The 21,061-nt window shown below is 37.3% G+C and overlaps 3 protein-coding genes across 7 annotated transcripts; 2 read left to right on the top strand and 1 right to left on the bottom strand.

The window, feature by feature from the left end:
- The first annotated feature begins 843 nt into the window (after positions 1 to 843).
- slc51a (solute carrier family 51 member A) lies at positions 844 to 8,368 on the top strand. Of its 2 annotated transcripts, XR_013788278.1 has the most exons (9): positions 844 to 1,086; positions 1,999 to 2,150; positions 3,882 to 3,955; positions 4,777 to 4,935; positions 5,595 to 5,706; positions 5,796 to 5,942; positions 6,045 to 6,150; positions 6,293 to 6,608; positions 7,342 to 8,356. XR_013788278.1 is itself a non-coding variant. In XM_079487580.1 (8 exons), exons 1-8 carry the CDS (start codon positions 1,005 to 1,007, stop codon positions 6,445 to 6,447), a joined length of 987 nt encoding a protein of 328 aa, XP_079343706.1. In that variant the 5' UTR covers positions 844 to 1,004; the 3' UTR covers positions 6,448 to 8,368. The 2 variants fall into 2 exon arrangements, 1 of the variants encoding a protein (XP_079343706.1); XM_079487580.1 differs by having other exon boundaries at positions 6,293 to 8,368.
- A 472-nt stretch (positions 8,369 to 8,840) lies between these two features.
- Positions 8,841 to 14,220, top strand: pdk3a (pyruvate dehydrogenase kinase, isozyme 3a). Its single transcript, XM_079447759.1, has 11 exons — positions 8,841 to 9,188; positions 10,124 to 10,265; positions 10,350 to 10,421; positions 10,828 to 11,012; positions 11,104 to 11,193; positions 11,290 to 11,379; positions 11,518 to 11,594; positions 11,727 to 11,828; positions 11,915 to 12,022; positions 12,116 to 12,229; positions 12,307 to 14,220. The coding sequence occupies exons 1-11, from the start codon at positions 9,086 to 9,088 to the stop codon at positions 12,448 to 12,450; spliced, it is 1,227 nt and encodes a 408-aa protein (XP_079303885.1). The 5' UTR covers positions 8,841 to 9,085; the 3' UTR covers positions 12,451 to 14,220.
- A 1,016-nt stretch (positions 14,221 to 15,236) lies between these two features.
- Positions 15,237 to 20,823, bottom strand: pcyt1ba (phosphate cytidylyltransferase 1B, choline a). Of its 4 annotated transcripts, none has more exons than XM_079447761.1 (8): positions 20,632 to 20,823; positions 18,586 to 18,685; positions 17,584 to 17,700; positions 17,340 to 17,491; positions 17,183 to 17,261; positions 16,962 to 17,104; positions 16,680 to 16,868; positions 15,237 to 16,358 (listed from the first exon to the last, which is right to left on the bottom strand). In XM_079447761.1, exons 1-8 carry the CDS (start codon positions 20,668 to 20,670, stop codon positions 16,146 to 16,148), a joined length of 1,032 nt encoding a protein of 343 aa, XP_079303887.1. In that variant the 5' UTR covers positions 20,671 to 20,823; the 3' UTR covers positions 15,237 to 16,145. The 4 variants fall into 4 exon arrangements, with proteins under 4 accessions (XP_079303887.1, XP_079303889.1, XP_079303888.1 ...); XM_079447763.1 differs by having other exon boundaries at positions 16,962 to 17,077; XM_079447762.1 differs by having other exon boundaries at positions 15,275 to 16,355; positions 20,632 to 20,790.
- Between the last annotated feature and the right edge of the window lie 238 nt (positions 20,824 to 21,061).

Raw genomic sequence — 21,061 nt, 5'->3', positions numbered from 1 at the left:
ATATGGTTATTGTCAGTCTTTTGTGAACTTTGAACATTTTAAGCTTGTAACCCTTCCAGTGACACGGTGTCCATTTTAAGGTTTCTTAAGGAATATCCTTTCTAAGACGTACAGAGAAATGAAAATGCTGGAAACCATTTGACTTTAAAATTGCATATACAGACGATTTCAAAGCTTATAACTGAATGTATCCCAGATCATTTATAACCATATGACTGATACTTTCTAGTGGTATCTAACTGGGAAGGATGAGACTGATCAGAGACGTAAGACATTGCACTTTGGAAGCCTCATCAGTAGCAAAATATACATGAATTATTTCCTTTGGATACAAATATTGGCTTTCTAAGAATGTTGGTGCCTAATAATTAAATAATAATATTTATCAGAAGTGAACTAACAAAACAAATGAGCAAAATAGTATTATTGACTTTAATTACAGCCTTTGGTGACATTAGATTAAAGGACTTTTAAAGTATTTTACAGTCTTCCACAATTTACGTCATCATTTGTATGCAAGATAATGGAAACCACCACAAATCTGCATAAATCTACATATACATTTGTAGCATCAATAATACAGTGTAAAATGCGTTTAGTTTTTTATTGTTGTCTTTTCTCGTTATTTACCTATAATTTCATATAATTCATTAATAAGGTTCTGCCTGTTTATTGTAGAATATAGCGATATGTATAACAATAAAACGTAACAATAAACGTGCGTACCCACTGCTCGTTATTTACTTACGTTTTACGCTGTGTGCCTTCTGTGAGCGCGACTCTATTGCGCAAGCGCAGTGCGGTCACGATCCGTCAGTGGACCCCAATGAATGGGCGGCACTTAGACAAGTGCTGACTCCGAGGCATTCCACTACACAGACAACCTTATTGTCTCACAGAGTTTACCAAAGACAAGTTTAGTTTCTCTTCATGACTGCCGGGGAGAGCAGTGAGCTCCCGGGATTATAGTTTGCTTCGGGTCTTGTAGTAATTGAACAGGCGTTATGAAGATGGACGGGACCAATCGCACTCTGTTTGATCCGAAATGCAGAGAACCTGCTCCTTTGGCGATCGATGTTATTATGCGTAAGTTACTTTTTGTATCATTTTACTCAAACGCTGCTACTTATGTCTATTTTCCTAAATCTAAACATGAGTTTCGTTTTGGTATTAAGATTATATTTAAAACAGGTCTATACAGTTATATCTTTAATTTATGGTACAACATTGATAACTCATTAACCCTAAAATACTTTGTTACTGTAGTTAACTACAGTTATAATAAAGACAGTGATCAAGGAAAGACATTTTATTAGTCGGAAAAGTTATTTAGAAATATAGTAGTTTAATAGGAACTATGTTTTATATGCGCATCTTTTGTGAGAGTAAAATGTAATGTTTATCCCTGTATAGTCTACACAATGATCTAGCTACTACAGTCAAATGTGTCACAATTCTGTGACCTTGTGGTCTTTCGCACCGGATATAATAAAGATTTGAGTCTAGATAAAAGGGCTATATATATATATATATATATATATATATATATATATATATATATATATATATATATATATATATATACATACTGTGTATATATACTGTATATATTAAATATATTATATGATATACAACTGTTATACATTTGTATACTAGCTGTCTCGAAAAGAAAGCTTGTACAAGTTATCAGCCTCAGTTAAGTGCATTGATTTGATTTGCTTACTAAGTCATGCAGATAAGAGATGATTATATTGTTACAGCGGTCAGTGCACCTTGACTTGAGTTTGGCACACTACAGAAATGGAAGTAATCTGAATCATTTCCAAGCATCTGCATCCTGAATCTGTCGTTCTTTATGTCAAACGTATTCCTCCTAAAATTCACTTTGCCGTAAAGAACATTTACATTTTAGACCCCAGCTTGAGTAGGTTTCTAATGTTAAATAATGACTTGCTCAACTGAGGAGTGTTAATGATGTCAAGTGTTTTTGTTCTTCAGAGTTGGACGTCTTTGGCATAGTGCTCTTCTCGGTCCTGACCTTCATGGCCACAGTGTCCATGCTGATCTTCATTGAAGAATGCATCTATATCTATAAGAAAGTGCCTCCAAATAAAAAAACTGAAATCATCTGGGTAACCGGAGCGGCACCGGTGAGCATTGTTGCATTTTTATCTGTTCTATTTTGTCGATTTGTAAATATTCAGTTGTGTTTAAAATAATGGCAGTGTGTTTAAAAAAAGTGCGCTCAAAATCCTTATAATAACTTTTATTTCAATACACAAATGCATTGGTAACATTGCACGTTCTAATAGTAGTGTCTTACAAAGAACATTTATTTTATCAAATTCTTGAAGATTTTGCGTTCTTGTGAAGCACTGAGCTAATATTTAGTTGTATAGCCATGGTTTCTGAGAACTGCTACACATATGTGTTGCATGGAGGTGCAACTTCTGGCACATGTGAAGAGGTTTTCCAGGCCGGGACGATTTCTTGGTTTTGCCTCAGAAACAGCGTTTCTGATGTCACCCCACAAGTTTTCGATTGGATTATGGTCTGGAGATTGGGCTGGCCACTTCATAACGTTAATCTTGCTTGCTTACTTACTTTGGGGTCGTTGTCTTGTTGAAACACCCATTTCAAGGGCATTTCCTCTTCGTCATAAGGCAACATGACCTCTTTGATCCATGAATCCCGGAATCCGAGGCTTATAACATAGGCCCAACACCATAGTATTTAAAAACATCCCCATATCAGTGTACTGTGGCTTGAATTCAGGTGGTCGTCTGATGACCCCTAGACCCAAGAAGAACAATCTTGCTTTCATCAGTCCACAAAATATTGCGCCATTTTCTTTAGGCCAGTCAATGTGTTATTTGGCAAATTGTAACCTCTTCAGCACGTGTTGTTTTTTCACTGACTTTGCGGAGCTCCTTGCAGATAGCTTGGCTTCACATAGGCGTCTTCTAATTAAGTAAGTAAGTAAGTAATTTTATTGCCATATCAACAACAGTTGATTGGAATTTGTCTTAGTGCCACTCCAGTTAAAAAGGCAATACATATACATACACATAACATACAGTACATAAAAATAAAAAAATAAAAAAAAAAACCGTAATTGTTACAGTACTCACAGGTAACATCAGACTTTCTTTGAGTCTTTGCCATTTTGGCAAATTTCCGATCCATTCGAATGGTAGTTTTCCATTTTCTTCCACTTCTTTTAGATATTTCCCTCTCCTTTCAAATACGCTGTTCTTCTGAACCATGTCTGGATTGTTTACAGAAAGAAATGCACAGTACAACATTTGCTGCCTTGGTCATTAAATAAGGCCACTTGTTTGACACCAGTTTTTTCACAGAATGATTTACCTCTCTAATTGAACTCCACACTGTTATTATTTTGAACACGCCCTTTTCAATTAATGATTCAATTACGCAGAATTAGCAGCATGCATGACATGATTATTGGGTTTTCTATTACTCTACTTCACCTACTAGTAAAATATTTGCCATATAGAAATATTATTTCTACCGAAAACAGTGACTGAAATAGTTAGTGTTGTTTGACTGCTTTTATGTTGAACATAACTGTACATTGTTTGTATACATTTTATATTCCTGTATGTCTGAATGCATCGATCATTCATTTGTCTTATTTGTCTGTTTATCATCATATTGCATGTGACTTTTACCCTCCTGGATTCCTGTATTTAAAAAATAAGATCTGATTAGAGCTGACATGAGAAATCTGAGCTTTATCTGTATTGCACCCGTTTTGGCAGAAACTGAGGAAGTGGTTTAGTGAGTCATTTCTAGCATCATTGCGTAGGTGAGTATGCTCAAGATCGAACTTTGACAACATTACGTTTTTCTTTTCTTAGGTCATTGGCACTATGTCTTGTTTGGGCATGTGGATTCCAAAGGCCACAATGTTCTGCGACATGACGTCAGCCACGTGAGTTTATTGTTAATGGAACAAAGCTGTCAATTATTAATAATTGTAATCAAAATGAATTAGGGCTTTTATATAGTCCTCATTAATCATAATATTTGCATATGCCAATACATTTTTACAAATGGTGACTTCATGTATCATTGAACTCAAAGGGAAAATTATCTTATCATTTATTTACCCTCATGTCCTTCACCTGTATATGATTTTTTTTCTTCTGTACTGCAGAAGAAAACATCATATAGGTTTGCAATGACATGAGAGTGGGTAAACCACAACATTTTTGGGTGAACAAACGTTCATTCCTTGAAGCTATTGAGTAGTCCTCAGCGCTGAGTTTTGTTTCAATACAGATCTAATGGCAAACTCTTATGAGGCAGCTTATTCATATACTATTGTACAAATCTTCTTTGTGCACTTTAGTAAATTCATAAGCTTAGGGCAAGCGCTTCATTTCAGCACATTTTTTTTGTATGATTTACATAATTTAATAAAATTTTAAATCGAATTCAAACAACATGCATTTTCTGTGATACCAGGTTGGTTTGTCAGTTTGCTCACGGTAGACTTAGAAAGTCTTACACTTCATTGCACTGTTGTGGTCAAAGTAAACATGCTTTTGGAAGCATGAAGGCTTTCAGAGTTCCTCTTTAATGCTCTGATTGTTTTCCAAAAACATGAGAAATCTGCCTCCACTCCCACACAGACACAGAAGAAATAAGCGTCCACTGCAGCTAAGAATTGCGCCAAGACAAAAAACACATCTTTACTGTTAGAACAAGAAAGAGTAACAGATCAATGACACTTCTCATTTTATTTGGCAGATATTTCGCAATTGTGATCTTCAAGTTTCTGATTCTCATGATTGAAGAGGTCGGAGGGGATGACGCGTTTCTGAAGCGCTTTGAGAAAAAAACATTAAAGATCAGCACAGGACCCTGCTGCTGTTGCTGCCCGTGCCTGCCAAACGCTTCCATCACACCGTAAGAGACCTTATTTAAACTGGCACATGCTGCCAGACCCATTTTAAAAGAACGTCATTTCTTAATTTACTGTAGAAAATATGACTGATTCGTGCCTGTGCAAACATGTCCGCACAAAGCTAGAGTGTGGTGAATGTTGTCGAAGACTTCACCACCAAGTGTGATTCTGATCCCGACTTTTAATATTAAAAAAGTAATGAGCCAAATAAATCATACCTGTCTCATAATGCATCAAAATATATATGCCTAGTAATAAGTGGTAAGATATTTGCAACTGTATTTGACATATTATACTTAAGTTGTACATCAGTTCTCCATATCTGTAACTGGTCAGTCCAAATGCACCTCTGGCCATTCAACTCTTCTGCAAACATTGAATTTAGATTATGCTACAACATAACCTGAAAACAGGCCCCTCAGGGCCATTGCACCCTTTGGGAATCTGGATAAATGGAGCCTTTTTGGACGCCTCCAAGAACCGTTGGCTTATAATCAGTGTTATGCAAGACTTTCATTATCAAACTCAGCTGTTTTAAAGAGTCTAATTAGATCTTTCTTTGGGGTCTGTGGATGTGATTATGTGAAAAGAATTTGAACATCCATTTATTCTGTACATGCCCTATCACATTTAATTTTGGTATCTGTGTGTTGCTTTTTAGGCGAAATCTGTTCATGTTGAAATTGGGGTCCTTCCAGTTTGCTCTGTCAAAACTGGTCTTGACCATCTTTTCCATTGTGCTATGGACAAATGGTAACTTCAATACAGCTGAAGTAAGTATGGCTTTATTTTGTTAAGGTTAGCCTCTTTTTTTCTTTTAGAAAATTAGAATTGTGAATTATACCTTTTCTCTTGTCTGCAGGTGGCTATGAACGGTGGAGCCATATGGATAAACTCATTTATCGGAGTTCTCACTATTATAGCACTGTGGCCTGTTGCTATCCTTTTTATACACTTGAAAGAGTCATTACGTATCCTTAAAATCGTCCCTAAATATGCCATGTATCAGGTTTGTGATTTCACTTGTTTTATGTTTTAATTCATAACACTTGTCTTCAACATATTTTTAATTAATATCATTTATGATTCAATGATTATATTTTCCCCACAGATGGTGCTGATTCTCAGTCAGTTGCAGACGGCCATCATCAACATATTGGCAATGAACGGCACTATTGCCTGCGCGCCACCCTATACTTCCCAGGCCCGTGGATACTGTGAGCACCTTTATATTGCTAAACCATGGAATTGGGTGGTGAAAGTCCAATTAATGGATCTTGTTTTGGAACATTTTATAATACAGTTTAATCTTCCAAACTTTTCTGGCTCTTTAACATTACCTTCACTTTGTTTTGACAGTAATGAGTCAACAACTGTTGATCGTGGAGATGTTCATCATCACGTTAGTGACCCGCCTTTTATACAGACGTCAGTACGACCCATTACCAGAAGAGGATGGTGAGGAGGAGATAAAGAAAACCTTAACATCAAAAAATACTCTGGAGAATGCATGAGAAGAACAGACTGTTGAGTGTGTGAATGGTTAGTTTTCTTTATATGGATGTGTCTGGTTGTATCTGCCAAACCTATTTTTATTGACGTTTATGTGGATTACAGAAATAATTATATTGACTTAAAGGGATACTTTAATAGCAAATCAAAATTTCCCCATGTTGTACTCAACCTCAAGGCATCCTAACCGAATATGGTTGTTAACTTTTTGAACATTTACATTTAGTAATTTAGCAGACGCTTTTATCCAAAGCGACTTACAAAGAGTTCGGGGAGCAATAAGCGATATGTCATACAAAGAGCAATAGTACAATAGGTGCTAATACAAAGTTACTAGTTTCAACAAAAGCTAGACCACTACCTGTTGAGAGAAGAGGGTCAGTGTGTTTTTTTTCCATTTGTCTGTCAAGTATTCGCCAAAGAGATGTGTTTTAAGTAGTTTTTTGAAGGTAGTGAGAGATGTGGTAGACCGCATTGGGTAGAACGTTCCACCAGGAAGGAGCTGTGAAGGAGAATTGAGCTCCAAAGTGCTTTAGAAGCTCCAAAAAGTGCATCCATCAATCAAAGAACAAAGGCTTCTTCTAATTGATTTTTTTTAGAAATATCCATATTGAGATCAATATTAAAGTTGATGTCTAGCTTCCTTCATCTCTCGAATGCGCGTGAACAAGAGGCTTGTTTTTCCAGCAGATGACGCAGGTAAGTTAAGGTGACGAACGCTGCATTTTTTGTTTTGTTCCAATAGGACAGCATCTACTCTGGCGGGAGCTTTCATCACCGTTATTTGCCAGAAAAACAAGCCTCTTGTTCAATTTCTACATCTTGGAAGTGAAATGATACGTGGTATTATAACTCAGACTGCATTATTCTTCAAGAAGAAAACCATGTTCGGTTAGGATGCCTTGAGGGTGAGTAAAACATGGGGAAATTTTGATTTGCTAGTAAAGTATCCCTTTAATGTAGAAATGATACATTAAGTATAAAGTGCACTACAACATCAGAGTGACAAGAACGACAGATTGTTGAACAGCCTTTCAGGAATTTTACTCGAAAGGACAACGAACCCTTGAAAATTCCTGACTCATGGTTCTGATAAACTGAGATAAAGTCATGTATATGGTTTAATGATATAGGCTACATAAAGACTTTTAGAATTGTTAAAAGGTCAGATAGGATTTTTTTGTTATTTTGTAAGTATATTGTCTATTTTGTCCAACAATGATGTAAAAGGCAACACAATAAATGCCTTATTTTCATGCTTAGAGACGAGACGCTAAGATATCTTGTTTTATTGCTTCTATGCCAGCAAGATTAAACTAAACTTTTTGGGGGTAATAACATCTGCTACATATAAATCTAAAATATGTTGAAGACTGGCACAAATTTTTCTTCGGGACTTTTTGACTGTCTGTAATCTATTGATGGGGTTGTTTTGGAAATGGGGTGAGCATAAACATTCCCAGACACTGGAAATTTAACAAATTGTCTTGACTACAAACAGATGGAGTGAAGTGTCTTGGCTTTGGAAAAGAGAGTCAGTTATATAAGGTGTTTTGAATGTGCATGAAAGGTGAAGGAAACAGCAACATTTTTCAAATTGACAGCGAGGTGATGAACAGATTAGGAAAATATTTAATAATGAGCCAAGATGTTGTTTCCCCTCTTATTTACACGTTTTATTAAAGGTGAATTTAAAAGTTTGGGTATTTCATGCATGCTTTGAGAATGTCCAGGAGAATGACTTCATAACATCACCACAGAAGAGGACCAACAAATATGAATAACAAGTAAAAAAAAGTAAATCGAAATCAATGTATCCTTTATTTCCTATGAGTATTTGCTATATCCATATCTCCAAATGAAAATGCGGTCAAAAACCTGGAATCGCATATTAAAAATGTGCACACTTTTATTTTGTCTGTGAGGCTGCGTCAAGGTGTGATTGTGTGCGCGACATCATTGGCTAATTTAAAACAAACTTCCAATCAGATTTCAGAGGCGGAACCACAATGTCGTCTCAATCCTTGTGTTTGTTATATCTCGGGAGAAATAATTTACGCAAATTCTTCGGTGTGTAGACATTATCACGTTTGTATTTGAATAGTATGAGGTCTTTGGTACAGACCTGATGACCAATTTAATTTGCAAGCAATTCGAGTTTTATTTTTTTCATTACTCTCATAATTATTATTATTAAAATTACTATAACTATTATTATATTTTACGTCAAACGATATATATAATGTATATAAACAAAATGCATACATTCTTTAAAAAAAAACATGCGCACTGTTTAGCAACCTTACTGCCAACACATGACAGGCGTTGTATTCCGGTATAAGAATTGGCCAATCGCAAAGCACCATTTATTTTCTATCCAATCAAAATCCCCGCTGGTGGAAGCATGCTCGGTTGTGCGTTCACTTTTGTGTACGTGCTGTTTAGCGCAGCAATAAATGTTTCTCCTTGATCGTTCAGGAAAGCCTATACACTCACATAATGTAATGTCCTCATATATAGGACATATATATTCCCGAATCGGACGCTGAATTCTTTGGACGACGCTTCTGCAATGATCCTAATTTAAAGAGATATTTGTTTCATAAACAGTCTCGGTCGTTGCACAGTCTTCCCATCACAATGAGACTTTACTCGTATCTCCTGACGAACCATTTACAAAAGATAGAATATTATTCACGGTTTTCACCATCGCCTCTGTCAATCAAACAGTTTCTGGAGTTTGGTAAGTGCGAGGTCACCCATCATACGTATGAACGCTGTTGCTGCGGCTCGTTTCAATGGTTTACATGGGGTTAAAATGTCCTGTTTATGTTCTTTGTGTGATGTTTGGTATTTGAAATGCGACACATTTGTGATATGGTAAACAAAACCGTAAATGGTAAAGATTGTAAACACTTGACATTTTGTAATGAATCTCTCATGGGTCGTTTTTTAAAGTCTATACATTATTTTCAAGATTACAAAATGAGTTCAGAGGTTGCTAAACTAGATAATATATATATTTTGGACATGTTTGGTGACGGTCTCCCGTCTGTATGGAAAAGCCTTGTCAACTGTCAGTCTTACGTCATGAGTTCATTTGCATAGAGAACAGTCAATAAAGTTAATTATTTATTAAACAGTTCTGCGTTCGAAGTACTTTAATACGTGGAAAAGGCTTTTTACACAAATTTATGTGGACAAATAAATCTTGGTATGTCATACAGTATCTTGGACCTCTGATATTGACTCATCTGTTGAGATCTTTCTGGATTTATAGTTTATTTTGAGCATTTTTTATTAAAAAGTGGAATTATGAAATTGAAATAATTTAATAATTAAGAATACCTACGGTACAGAATGAGGTAATAACAGGGTTATGTAGCTCAAGAATCCCATGCAATGGAATTAGGATGCATTTCTTGAAGGCCCTATAAATTACTTTGTATAAAAGCATCTGCCGAATGCATATTTGTCAATGTTATGCCCTGTTCTCTCCAAGAGTGAATGTGTTGCCAAAAAATATGTTTCTCATTCAGCCGTTCTGGCTCACTGCTGGTGTATCAGTTTTCATGTAAGGATGACTTGATTTTTCATCACGTTCCCATTACTAAAGAAGCCCCCCTTCTCATTTTTTGCTGTTTCAACCACGTTTGTTCTCGGTTTCTGTATTTGCAGGCAGGGATAATGCGTGCGAGAAGACGTCATACATGTTCCTACGGAAAGAGCTTCCGGTGCGTCTGGCGAACACAATGAGAGAGGTGAACCTACTGCCGGATAAACTGCTCAGTCAACCTTCAGTCAAACTGGTGCAGAAATGGTGAGTTCAGACGACATGAAAGTGGAAGATACACAAACCGCATGGAAACACGTACAGATTATTTGGTGACATATTTCTATGCAGGTACCTGCAAAGCTTTTTAGAGCTGCTGGAATTTGAAAACAGGAAGCCAGAACACTCGCATGACCTGAATGAGTGAGTGGGACATTTTTCAACCCTTTAATATTCATTGCTTCATATATACCTATGGTGTATATAGGGAGTGTTTGATTTACACGTATTGTTCCTCATGCTCTGCTGGTTTCTGTGTAGAATGTTATGGTGTATTTTCATGTGAGCTGAATTCAAGCCAGATTTGAGAACAGAGAAATAAGATAGTAATGCTGATAGTGGAACCAAAACACTTTCATGCTTAGCAAATGGAAAATAAATCCTACCCACATGAACTTTCCCATATACGCTTCTATAATATTTAGACTTTCTATATTTTAGACTTTTTAGACGGTTCAGAATCAACAGTGAGTTTATATATACAATGTAAAGATTGACCAAGCAATATTTTTTGTGATTAAATCCTGTTTATCAACCCATTTCTTTGCAGCTTCCTCGCGATCCTTATTGACATAAGAAACAGACACAACGATGTCGTTCCGACGATGGCCCAGGGCGTGATCGAGTATAAGGAGAAGTTTGGCTTCGACCCTTTTGTCAGCTCCAACATCCAGTACTTTTTGGACCGCTTCTACACAAACCGAATCTCCTTTCGCATGCTCATCAACCAGCACAGTATGTCACTAAATAAGGAAGTATTGTGCATACTGGATCATGTTTTTGCTTTTTTTAAGCATCTGCCCAATTGCTTTTCTATAAATTACAGCTCTTCTCTTTGGCAATGACATAAATCCAGCTCATCCCAAACACATTGGCAGTATTGATCCCAACTGCAATGTGGCCGAGGTCGTGACTGGTAAGTTGTTTTCCGCTTCAAATTCGTTCTGGCTCATAGAAAAACTATCTTTTATTTTTGTTTGTATTTGGTGATCAAGCTCTATTTGGTTTTCAGATGCGTACGAGACCGCCAAGATGGTCTGTGAGCAATATTACTCAGCTGCCCCGGATTTGAAAATAGAAGAATTCAATGATGCATTTGCTTGTAATTCAAATCTTGCTTCACTATTTTAAGTTGTTAGTGTATTTATATTGTTTACCATTATTTTTGTATTGTTTCAAATAAATTTCTGGCATGATTATTAACTTAAAACTGTGTAAATATTTAACTTTCTTTACATAGCCAAGGCTCCTAAAAAACCCATCCAAGCTGTTTATGTTCCTTCCCATCTATTCCACATGCTGTTTGAATTGTTTAAGGTACGTTTTCATCATTTTTTTATTTGATCTGAATACCGGCACGAGACCATTGCATTCAATCTATTATGCACGTCGTATTTTTATCTCTTAAGCCTCTTAGGTGTTACTAGAACAACTTTTGTGTGCTTTCAGAACGCAATGCGGGCCACAAATGAACTTCACGAGGACAGTGAGGAGGGTCTTCCCCCTATAAAAGCAAAAGTGACCCTGGGGAAGGAAGATCTCTCTGTGAAGGTCAGTTTCTCTGTGAATCATGTTCTTTGTAAACATTGAGACACTGCACGGCTTGATCCTGATCTTTCTGTGTTTTTCTATCACAGATCAGTGATAGAGGAGGAGGTGTGCCCTTACGGAAGATTGACAGGTTGTTTAACTACACCTACTCGACTGCACCGACACCAAGTTTAGACTCCAAGCGAGTGCCATTGGTGAGGAGAAACAGTCCTTTAGAATTCTCAGGATATGAGCACGTTGTAGATCTCCCATTGTGTATTGTTTATGCAATCTCTATGCTTCTTTAGGCTGGTTTTGGACATGGCTTGCCGATATCAAGACTGTATGCTCGCTACTTTCAAGGAGACCTGAAGTTGTACTCAATGGAAGGGGTGGGCACAGATGCTGTCATCTATCTGAAGGTATCTAAATTTTGCACAATCGGCCTTTGTTTCTGTGTCTCCTTGTTTACTAATTGATTTGAATGACTCCTGACCAGGCTCTCTCTAGTGAATCTTTCGAGCGTCTACCCGTCTTCAACAAATCTGCTTGGCGGCACTACCAAGCAGGCCCTGGAGCCGATGACTGGAGCAACCCCAGCAAAGAACCCCGAGATACCTCCAAATACAAGGCCAAAAGATGAATGCACTCCCCCCAGTGTAGCAAAATTCCCACCGCACCCATTCCAGACCATCTCAGTTTTAACCTAGCATATCTGTTGCCACGGCAACACCACATCAAAGCCACGTGTTCTATTCTTGTTAGCATTTCCAGAGCAGAACATGTGATGTAATTGTCATTCATTTTCTGCTCCTATCTTCTTTGCACAGCTACAAATTTAGCATATAGAGCCCCCTTATGGTGTCTTCCAGGAGAGTGTAGAGATTGGGCAAACTCACCAGTGTGTCAGATGCACGGTTTAGTTGTGCCACACAGTAGAGCCCCTGTTTTATTTTCGAAAAAAGAATCGAGGAGGGTGAGATGGTTGAAACAAAGACCATTTCTTACACTGCCATTCAGAAGGGGTTGTCCACCGTTTCCATGGATACCAATGCAATTTTCTTGGCAGTGAAAATGGCGTACTATGTTAAAAGGATTTACATGCTGGGTGAATCTTATGAAACCTGTCACAGCGTTAGCGCCATTCTGCATTGTTTTTTTTGTATTGCACAGCAGTGCATTGTGATTTTCATGTCAGTTATCGTTCTTAAAAACGTCACGCATGTTTCAATTATCCACATGCAAATGCATAACTCATCTTTACGAACCCTGAAGAATGCACTTTTGAACAAAATCTAAATAGTTCAGTACTATTTATTTATTTATTGATCCCCATTTATTTTAAGCTCTTTTGCATTAGTGTGCTGATGTTGTTTTGGCAATGTTCCTTAGAAGTAGAGTTGCATTAGAAGAAGTGACGGTGAGAACTGAATGCAGAACACATGCACCAGAATAGTCTATCATAGCATAAATAATGCTAGCTATGAACAATTTCTTTATTTTAAGAAAGCAGATCCTGCTTTGATGATACTTTGGCCCTGGTTAGTGACATTTATTAGATAATTATAAAGAAGTTTCGTAAGACCATTGTGTTGTAATAGTTCTGTTTAATTTCTTACAGATTAAGATTTTTAGTTGAGGATTTATTTAAATTCTTTTACACCACTACGTCTCAGACATTCCTTTTAATGAAGTGTCCTTGCTTATGTGCTGAAAGAATGTTTTCCAGAGTCTTGAAATAGCTTAACAGCATGGAGGTGTTTTAGGGCAATAACTCTTGGAAGGGGGGATTGGATGAATTACAGAGCAGTTTGTCTGGTTTACAGGAACAGCTATTACAAATTTAATTTACTCTGTATGTGTCTCATTTTGTTTTAGTACTTCAAAAAATACCTAAAATACTTCGTGATTCTTTTGTACTTACATATATTTCTGTAATTTGGTAAGTTTTGCCCTTTGTTCGAAAATGTCCTTTTGAATTTTAGTGCATTTTACTGCAATATTGCTGGGTAAATATATTGAAACCTGTCAAAATAATCTGATTTTACCAAAAAGGAAACTGTTGGAAAGTATGTGCATACAGAAAGTTACAGCATTACAGTAATACAAAGTGAGTGTGCTAAATCATTCACAAACTGCACGTGTTAATTATTTTATGAAAATTAACATGTTTAAACATTTTTTTTATCATTTTGAAATCCTTTTTAATTGGGATTTTTCTACCAGAGATTCACCACCTTCATTTTTGCACCTCTATTGTTTAATACAGGCTGTATTAAACATATGTATCTCTATGTAATGCTGTACATCTGTTATTCAATGCTGTTTTACGGTAGTACCTTACTTTTCCATTTGTTGTTGAAATATAGATTTCAGTATTTATTTTAAAAGTTTATTAAATTATTTTCTAGTTGATGTGTGTTTATAGTGTGTGTATTACATCTATGAAGAAAGCACTTTGAACTCCAAGTTATCCTGGAACACATAAAGAAAACCAGACCCGTTTACCTAGACAGAAATGTTGGTCCTTATGAGATGATATGTTCACTGTGTCATGCAAAAATTGCATCTGATAAACAAGCTTTCTTGACAGAACAGGCAACATGTGTTTGTGATAAAATGTTTTTGTTAGTTTTTTTACCTTGCAAGTAAAAAACCAGTGGCTGATAAATCGTGTTTTGAGTGTGCAACGCAGTGTCTACACCGGACGCGACCCGACAAACGGCTTGTTCTTAATGGGTTTGTTATGGCGCATCGCGACTCACAGAGCATGGATGAAAGAAATAATCTGATTAGTACCACCTTGGGGTGTGTATTATTAACTTTTCAATAATTGAACGGACCGGAGTCGATTATTTCGTTTATATGGTGATATAAATGATTTATTTCTCGCATTGTTTCTATCATCAGCAGTAAAAAAAGTCACTAAACCTACGAGTACGTGTATCAAATTATATTCGTTATCAGTTGGAAGCAGCATGAAGAGGAAAACGAACCCTTATATTTCTTTCTAGTTTTTAAATGCTTTGTTTATCGCATTGAAACTGCACACGTTTCCGTGTTGTTTAAACTTTGCGAAGTGACATGGAACTGTAATGCGGTCAGCAGACCTGGAACACCTTCATAGGTGTGCATTTTACTGAAAGTTAATGCACTCCTATAGACCGTTTGTCGACCAATCAGATTGAAGCGTTCAACAGTCCCGCGGTATAGTGGGTTCAAATGCGTTGTTGGCGTGATGCCACGGCGTGTGGTGTAGACACGGCGTAAAACTCATGTGTTAGCTGATTTTGAAACTATTGAACCAGACTAAAATCATTACAATGAGGGTATTGATCTGTAAAATTCCATCTGAAGTACCAATAAAAAAGCAAATAAAAAGTTACTCCATTACCATTTGTGTCATTTGAAGAAAGGTAAATCCCAGTTGACCCATGTTATTATTTATTATTTTATTATTATTATTTACATTTTGAATTGAAACAAACTATTATACAAAAAAAGAAACAATTTCAAGTTTTTACAGAGTGGATATTAAGTAACTTGATGTGAATGTTGCATACATATAATGACATAACTAGACAATACAGAAGGTTTAACACACAGTAATGTGAAGTAGCTAGTATCTTTTTGACTGGATGATTTGTGTCATACGTTTTAGCTCTATATTTAAGGCTGCAGTAACACACAAGACAAACAGGTTAATGACAACTAAATATTCATGCATAAAAAGCGCAGCAAGTGCTAGCGGTGTCCTCATCTGCGCTTCTGCATTGACACACAGTCATGAGGTGGATCAGACATGACACGAAAACAATAGACAGAAAAAGGTGTAGTTATGCAGTTCCAATGTCAGTCCTGAGCAATAGACGACCGAATCATTCGTATAGTCATTGTCTGCTTATTAATAGATTCATATTTTTCTAAACTTTTGTGGAACTTCGGCACAAAACGTGCTTCACTGTCCACTCACAATGCGATTGAACCAGGCAGTAAACGCACTGGATAACCTTTGCCATAAATAATTAATGGCATTTTCAGTCTTTAATGCTAAAAAAGCTTTCTATGCAAATTAGGATCATTTTTGTACGTTTTGTTATAATAAAGTGAGCGCAAAAACTACAGACAGCTGTCACAGGTGTAACTCCTGTTTTGATTTAACTTCCATCTTCTGTCTGTGTCAAGGATAGAAAGGAGCTGCAATGGCATTAAAAAATTTGTAGGCCGACGTGTACACGTTCACGTTTGTGTGGACTGCCAGTTCCAGTGTGTTATTGTGTAGGTGGGTGTGTTAAGATAAATTGCAATCTATTAAATAAGCGTGTGATGGTCAATCCCTCATTTCTCATCCTCGTCGCCTTCGCTCATGCTGCTGATGGAGGCCGAAGCACCTTTCGGGGAGGAGGGCGGTGAGGTTCTGGGCATGGCCCAGCGGGAGGGGGGTGATGGAGAGCGTGATGGAGAAAAATCTCTCGGGGGGCTGCTGCTGGGTGAGCAGTGAGGGGAGAAAGCTTGGATCATTCGACCACTGCGATCCTGAAACATCTGCTTCTGGTGAGAAACAATATTTGTTGGTCAGACGTTTTTCAAACGACATTTTCAGTCAAAACTTGAAATAGAAATCTGTTTATATATTATAAAAACACTGATATCCAGACGATTGTCAGAACGTTTTGGTTGTGAGGACAAGAAGACGTTTTTTGGAGAGACAACGTACTTTGTAGAATATCAAAGGAATGGCTTTTTTATAGAACATAACCTTGAAAAACACAAACTCAAGACATGATGTCAAATCAAAAGACGCTTGTGGAGCCACAAAGAAGCTTTATGGAGCCCCCCTCACGTGCACCTTCCCATAAGTCCTGGGCTTACCCATGTTCCATCTGGACCGAAGAGCTCCAAGAAGTTGCCGATAAACTCTCGCGATTTCTCTTCCCACTTCTGAATGAGATCATGGCTCTTCTCCTCCACTTTGTAGACAAAATGTTTGGACTTCTCTTCTACTGTCCGCACTTTTTCTTTCATCCTGTCCACCTGATTCTGCAGACGGTACTTCTTCTCCTGTCCAAAACCAGTTCGTAATCACAAAGCGCTTCTTACTAAGCTTACTTCATCTAAAAGCACATTATTTAAATACTTTATTTGTTGACTTACATTGATATAACTAACATTTAGATCCTTTGCTGAATAGCCCCTCTGCAAGTTGCGCCTGGCGTACACATCATAGTCTCTCACTATCCGGGTTATCAGGTCGGACGTTGAGATCCCTTCTGTCCTTTTAGTGGGCACAAACATACCTGAGACACTCACACATGTTAGACGCATCTTAAACATAGACATACACATGCTCTCGAGGGATGACCATTGTTCTTTACCTGCCTCCTTAATATGCTTGTATACATCCTCAGATCCAGCAGAGGAGTATGGGATATCATCGTGCGCTACAAAGTCAATCTGGAAACGAACTGAAGGGGTTAACCAGAGGGAATTGTGGGTAATGGTACATTATTTTGTACGCACAAAACAACTGACCTTATGTTTTTCTAAAAATTCTTGCGTCAGAGTCCAGGGTGCGTCATGCAAAACCTCATCGACATAGCGACAGTGTCTCAAAGCTTCATATCGCTCGTCTTCCGTCATTACTGTGAAGCCCTTGTACTTGTGAGTGAGCTCATCACTGCATACTTCACATGCACACATAGACATTTTTGTCTATATTAATAAAGAATATTTTATGAAATATAGGAAATGTGTGAATGAGTGTGTTTGTTCGTACCTCCAACTATTAGATAAGCATTAGGGAACAGATTCTTAGCCTGCATCAGGGCACGGGCGTGACCCGAATGGAAAAGATCAAAGATCCCATCAGCATAGATTCGCACCGGTCTGTCCACTGTAAATTAAATTTGAGACACATTCAGACACCCCCCGACAGATCTTATAGTATTATTATAGTATTCAGAGTTATAATATTGTCTGAGCCATAGACTACCTACAGCATATTTGCTGAACATCTGATGTGTATTGTATGTATTAGTAAAATACACTTAAGCTAATACAATGAATGCTTTTAAGGATTAAATAATAACTAAATTTACCAGGTTAGTGTTATTAACCAAGACAAAATATTCCTATTAGCCATAAACTCATGTGAGAATCTGGGTCACTGAACGAAAAAAAACAGGGAATCCCTGAATCTCAGAGGGTCCACACTCTGAGGAGGGCTGTCCTACCAGAACTCCTTTCCCATCACTCAAAAGAGGATTTGTTGACAGAAATGCGATATAATATACATAACTATGTATTCAGAGGTGTATTAAGACCTACATAATGAAGAGTTATGTTTTTATTACCTTAGAATGAGCTGTTTCTATTTACATACACCGCAGGTCCCCTTACATGGAATTCACCATGTTATTTCTACAGTAGCCCTAAATGGACAAACTGCTCCACGGAGCGTGTTTTGTAAATACGTCATAGAAAACGTGATGACATCTTAGTCCTGTGCAGCACCTGTAGTGCTTTGAAAGGAAGGGTGGAGTGAGCCGTTGGTTGCAATTCGCAACCTCACCACTAGATAAATTTATTATACTGGACCTTTAACATTTAAAGAGATTTTAGTGTACAAATAAATACTGCTTATATAATAGTTTAGTTTGTTTCTTTGTGTATGTAAAACAGCCATGAATCATATTTGTTATTAGACACCTTGGTGTGATGTTTGTTTTTAATATGTGAAATTGGAGAAGAGTACATATGTATGGCGGGACAGACTGACCGGGTGTTCCGAGTCTTGCTTGGTCTATCGTAAGCTTCTCATGTGGTGCCTGACACTCACAACTCGTCTCTGTTGTAAATATGGCTGGTTCTGTAAGAGTCTGGAGAGAAGATGGAAAAATCCATTTGAGAGAAGTAACAAGACATAAACAGACACTGCAGGTTCCTGAACTCAAATAAAACACTTCAATAGGTCGACATTATGTGGCCATGATAACCTTATTACCTTTCTAAAGAAACGTTTCCGTATTTGTACTAATAGAGGTTATTATCTGATGTATTGATTCCCAGTCTGTATACTGTAACAGCCTCTTTACGCTGGATATCGATTTTCCAGGAGAAAGTTCCCTGATGCCACCAGTCTAAAGACAGATTGTGCTCCAAAGTAACACAGGTTGGCGGAGACACTGATATATATAACATACTTTATTAATAATAAATTATTAAATCAAATTAAAATACTATCTGATGTAAGAATCTACTGCTTATTTGTATACAAAATGTCTTATTGTATAGGCTATTTAATGGCTTACGTAAAACATATGAAAAACAATGTGTGAAACAGCAGAACTGTAAAAGTTGGTAAAACAGAAATATAACAGTTTTTTTCCAACAAATGATGTAGTTAATAAAACATTTATAAAATCATAACAATTAAAACATCACAGCATGACATTTTTTTAAATGTTGCCAATATCACCATAAGGAAACCTTAATTTATTCAATAGCAAACAATATAGCTTATAAAAATAAGAGCCGCTGAAAAACTTAAGAGTTCCAAATGTCCATTTAATTCATTTCATTTATTCAGCATGTCAAGAGTATTGTGGCCATTCCAGTCCAGAGTCTGTGTTGAATTTCAATAAAAAGTGGCATGAAGTTATCCAACAGCAGACTGACAGCAAGACATATGTACAACTGTGATAAAAATGTTTTTATTACTAATGCATAAATACATAAATATGTTGTATTGCTTAAAATGGAACATGAACTTGTTTTTCTTTGTGGTATTTTCTGTCATTTCTGAAAACTTCTACAATTTATATTGTCTGCAAATAAATGCAAATATATATTTTTTTCTTTTATTTGGGAGAAATATTGTGTGTAGTTCACAGAATTAAACCAAACAATAATTTATCTAAACACATACCTATAAATAGTACACAGAAAATTTGAAACTAATTTTCAAATGGTCTCTGTCTATTCCCCGGCAGTATATTTATAAAAATCAGGTAAATATTCCAATTTCAAACTTCTTTCTTCGATGTTGCCCTTTTAAAAACTACCCAGACGACTTTGTATCCAAAAGTACAAAAAGCTATTTTGTGCAAACCTAACTGCTATCTAAAACCCTTATTTATTTTAACCTTGCATCGACCTTTGGGAAATCAAACAATAGTGACCATCTGTTCAGGAAATGTCCAATGAGAGTACCTTCCTGTTTGTCAACAGAAAACATACCCAGCAGGCACATATGATATGCATTTACATTTCCAATGAGACCCACTTCACATCATAGATTTTGTGTTACAGTGTCATGTAGGAGTGAGGTTTAATTACTCATTGGAGGATCATGTCCACGGAGCTCCGAAAAGGAGCAACACATGATTCATTCCCATAGCAACGGAAGCAGGTGATCAGAGGATGCTGGGGACTTTTCCCAGAATCCTGCACAAGGTGAGAAGGAAGAACAGCACGGAAGGACAGACTGGAGACAAATGCAATCAGGATGCTGCCTGTAACGTTAGCTTTGCACCAGCCTCGTGCATTGGCTGTGACCCTTTAAAACAACGTCTGGTAGACGCCGAGGATTAAAAGAGACAATAGCAGCATCGTTATTTGGCATTGCGGAAGCTTACACACAGTCTACAAGACTAATCCTAACTACTAAAGCCAAATGTGTGAGCCAAACCATCACAAAAAGACATTGTAGTGCATAGAATGAAAACCTCAATGATATGAAACAATGGTCCAGCACCCTCCCACATATCATTCGCTTTTTATGCTACCACACAGATGATCTCTACAACAAATACAGCCATCTCACCGTTCGCGGCAGTGGACAGGTATGTTCAAGCTCCTCCATAATTTTAGGAGGGTCCAAACCGAGCAGGATGTGACTCCACCTAAAACCTCTACCTGACTCAGCATCAGTTTTGAAACCTAGCTATTAGCCGATCCTCTGTTAGGGATGCTCTACTCCAGCGAACCTGCATCTACATCCCGCCCACTCTATCGCGTCTCCTTCACAGCCACTCCCATCAAAGCCCGCCCCTCCATGGCCCCTCCTCCAAACGAGTCCGCCTATTGGAAGAGATCGAGGCTAACACGTCCCGCCCTCGGCCGCGCCCACACCGAGGACCGTTTTCACTAAATGCACGTTTGTTGCTAGAATTGATATACAGCTACGGCCGGTGGTGATGCTATAAAATGACAATAAATTACATTAGCTATTGCCTACACCTACCCTAAATCCA

This window comes from Barbatula barbatula, assembly GCF_947034865.1.
Source record: "Barbatula barbatula genome assembly, chromosome: 23".
NCBI classification, from domain to species: Eukaryota; Metazoa; Chordata; class Actinopteri; order Cypriniformes; family Nemacheilidae; genus Barbatula; species Barbatula barbatula.
This window is presented reverse-complemented; position numbering and strand designations above follow the sequence as displayed.

Excerpts from the sequence above, each read along its gene's own strand:
- slc51a (XM_079487580.1), top strand. The coding sequence starts at position 1,005 with ATGAAGATGGACGGGACCAATCGCACTCTGTTTGATCCGAAATGCAGA. Across the intron at positions 2,151-3,881 it reads GGGTAACCGGAGCGGCACCG|GTCATTGGCACTATGTCTTG; the intron begins GTGAGCATTGTT and ends TTCTTTTCTTAG. Across the intron at positions 4,936-5,594 it reads CCAAACGCTTCCATCACACC|GCGAAATCTGTTCATGTTGA; the intron begins GTAAGAGACCTT and ends GTTGCTTTTTAG.
- pdk3a (XM_079447759.1), top strand. The coding sequence starts at position 9,086 with ATGAGACTTTACTCGTATCTCCTGACGAACCATTTACAAAAGATAGAA. Across the intron at positions 11,829-11,914 it reads AGGAAGATCTCTCTGTGAAG|ATCAGTGATAGAGGAGGAGG; the intron begins GTCAGTTTCTCT and ends TTTCTATCACAG. Across the intron at positions 12,230-12,306 it reads ATGCTGTCATCTATCTGAAG|GCTCTCTCTAGTGAATCTTT; the intron begins GTATCTAAATTT and ends ACTCCTGACCAG.
- pcyt1ba (XM_079447760.1), bottom strand. The coding sequence starts at position 20,670 with ATGGAGGAGCTTGAACATACCTGTCCACTGCCGCGAACG. Across the intron at positions 18,686-20,631 it reads CCTGTCCACTGCCGCGAACG|ACTCTTACAGAACCAGCCAT; the intron begins GTGAGATGGCTG and ends TCTTCTCTCCAG. Across the intron at positions 16,359-16,679 it reads TCGGTCCAGATGGAACATGG|AAGCAGATGTTTCAGGATCG; the intron begins GTAAGCCCAGGA and ends GTTTCTCACCAG.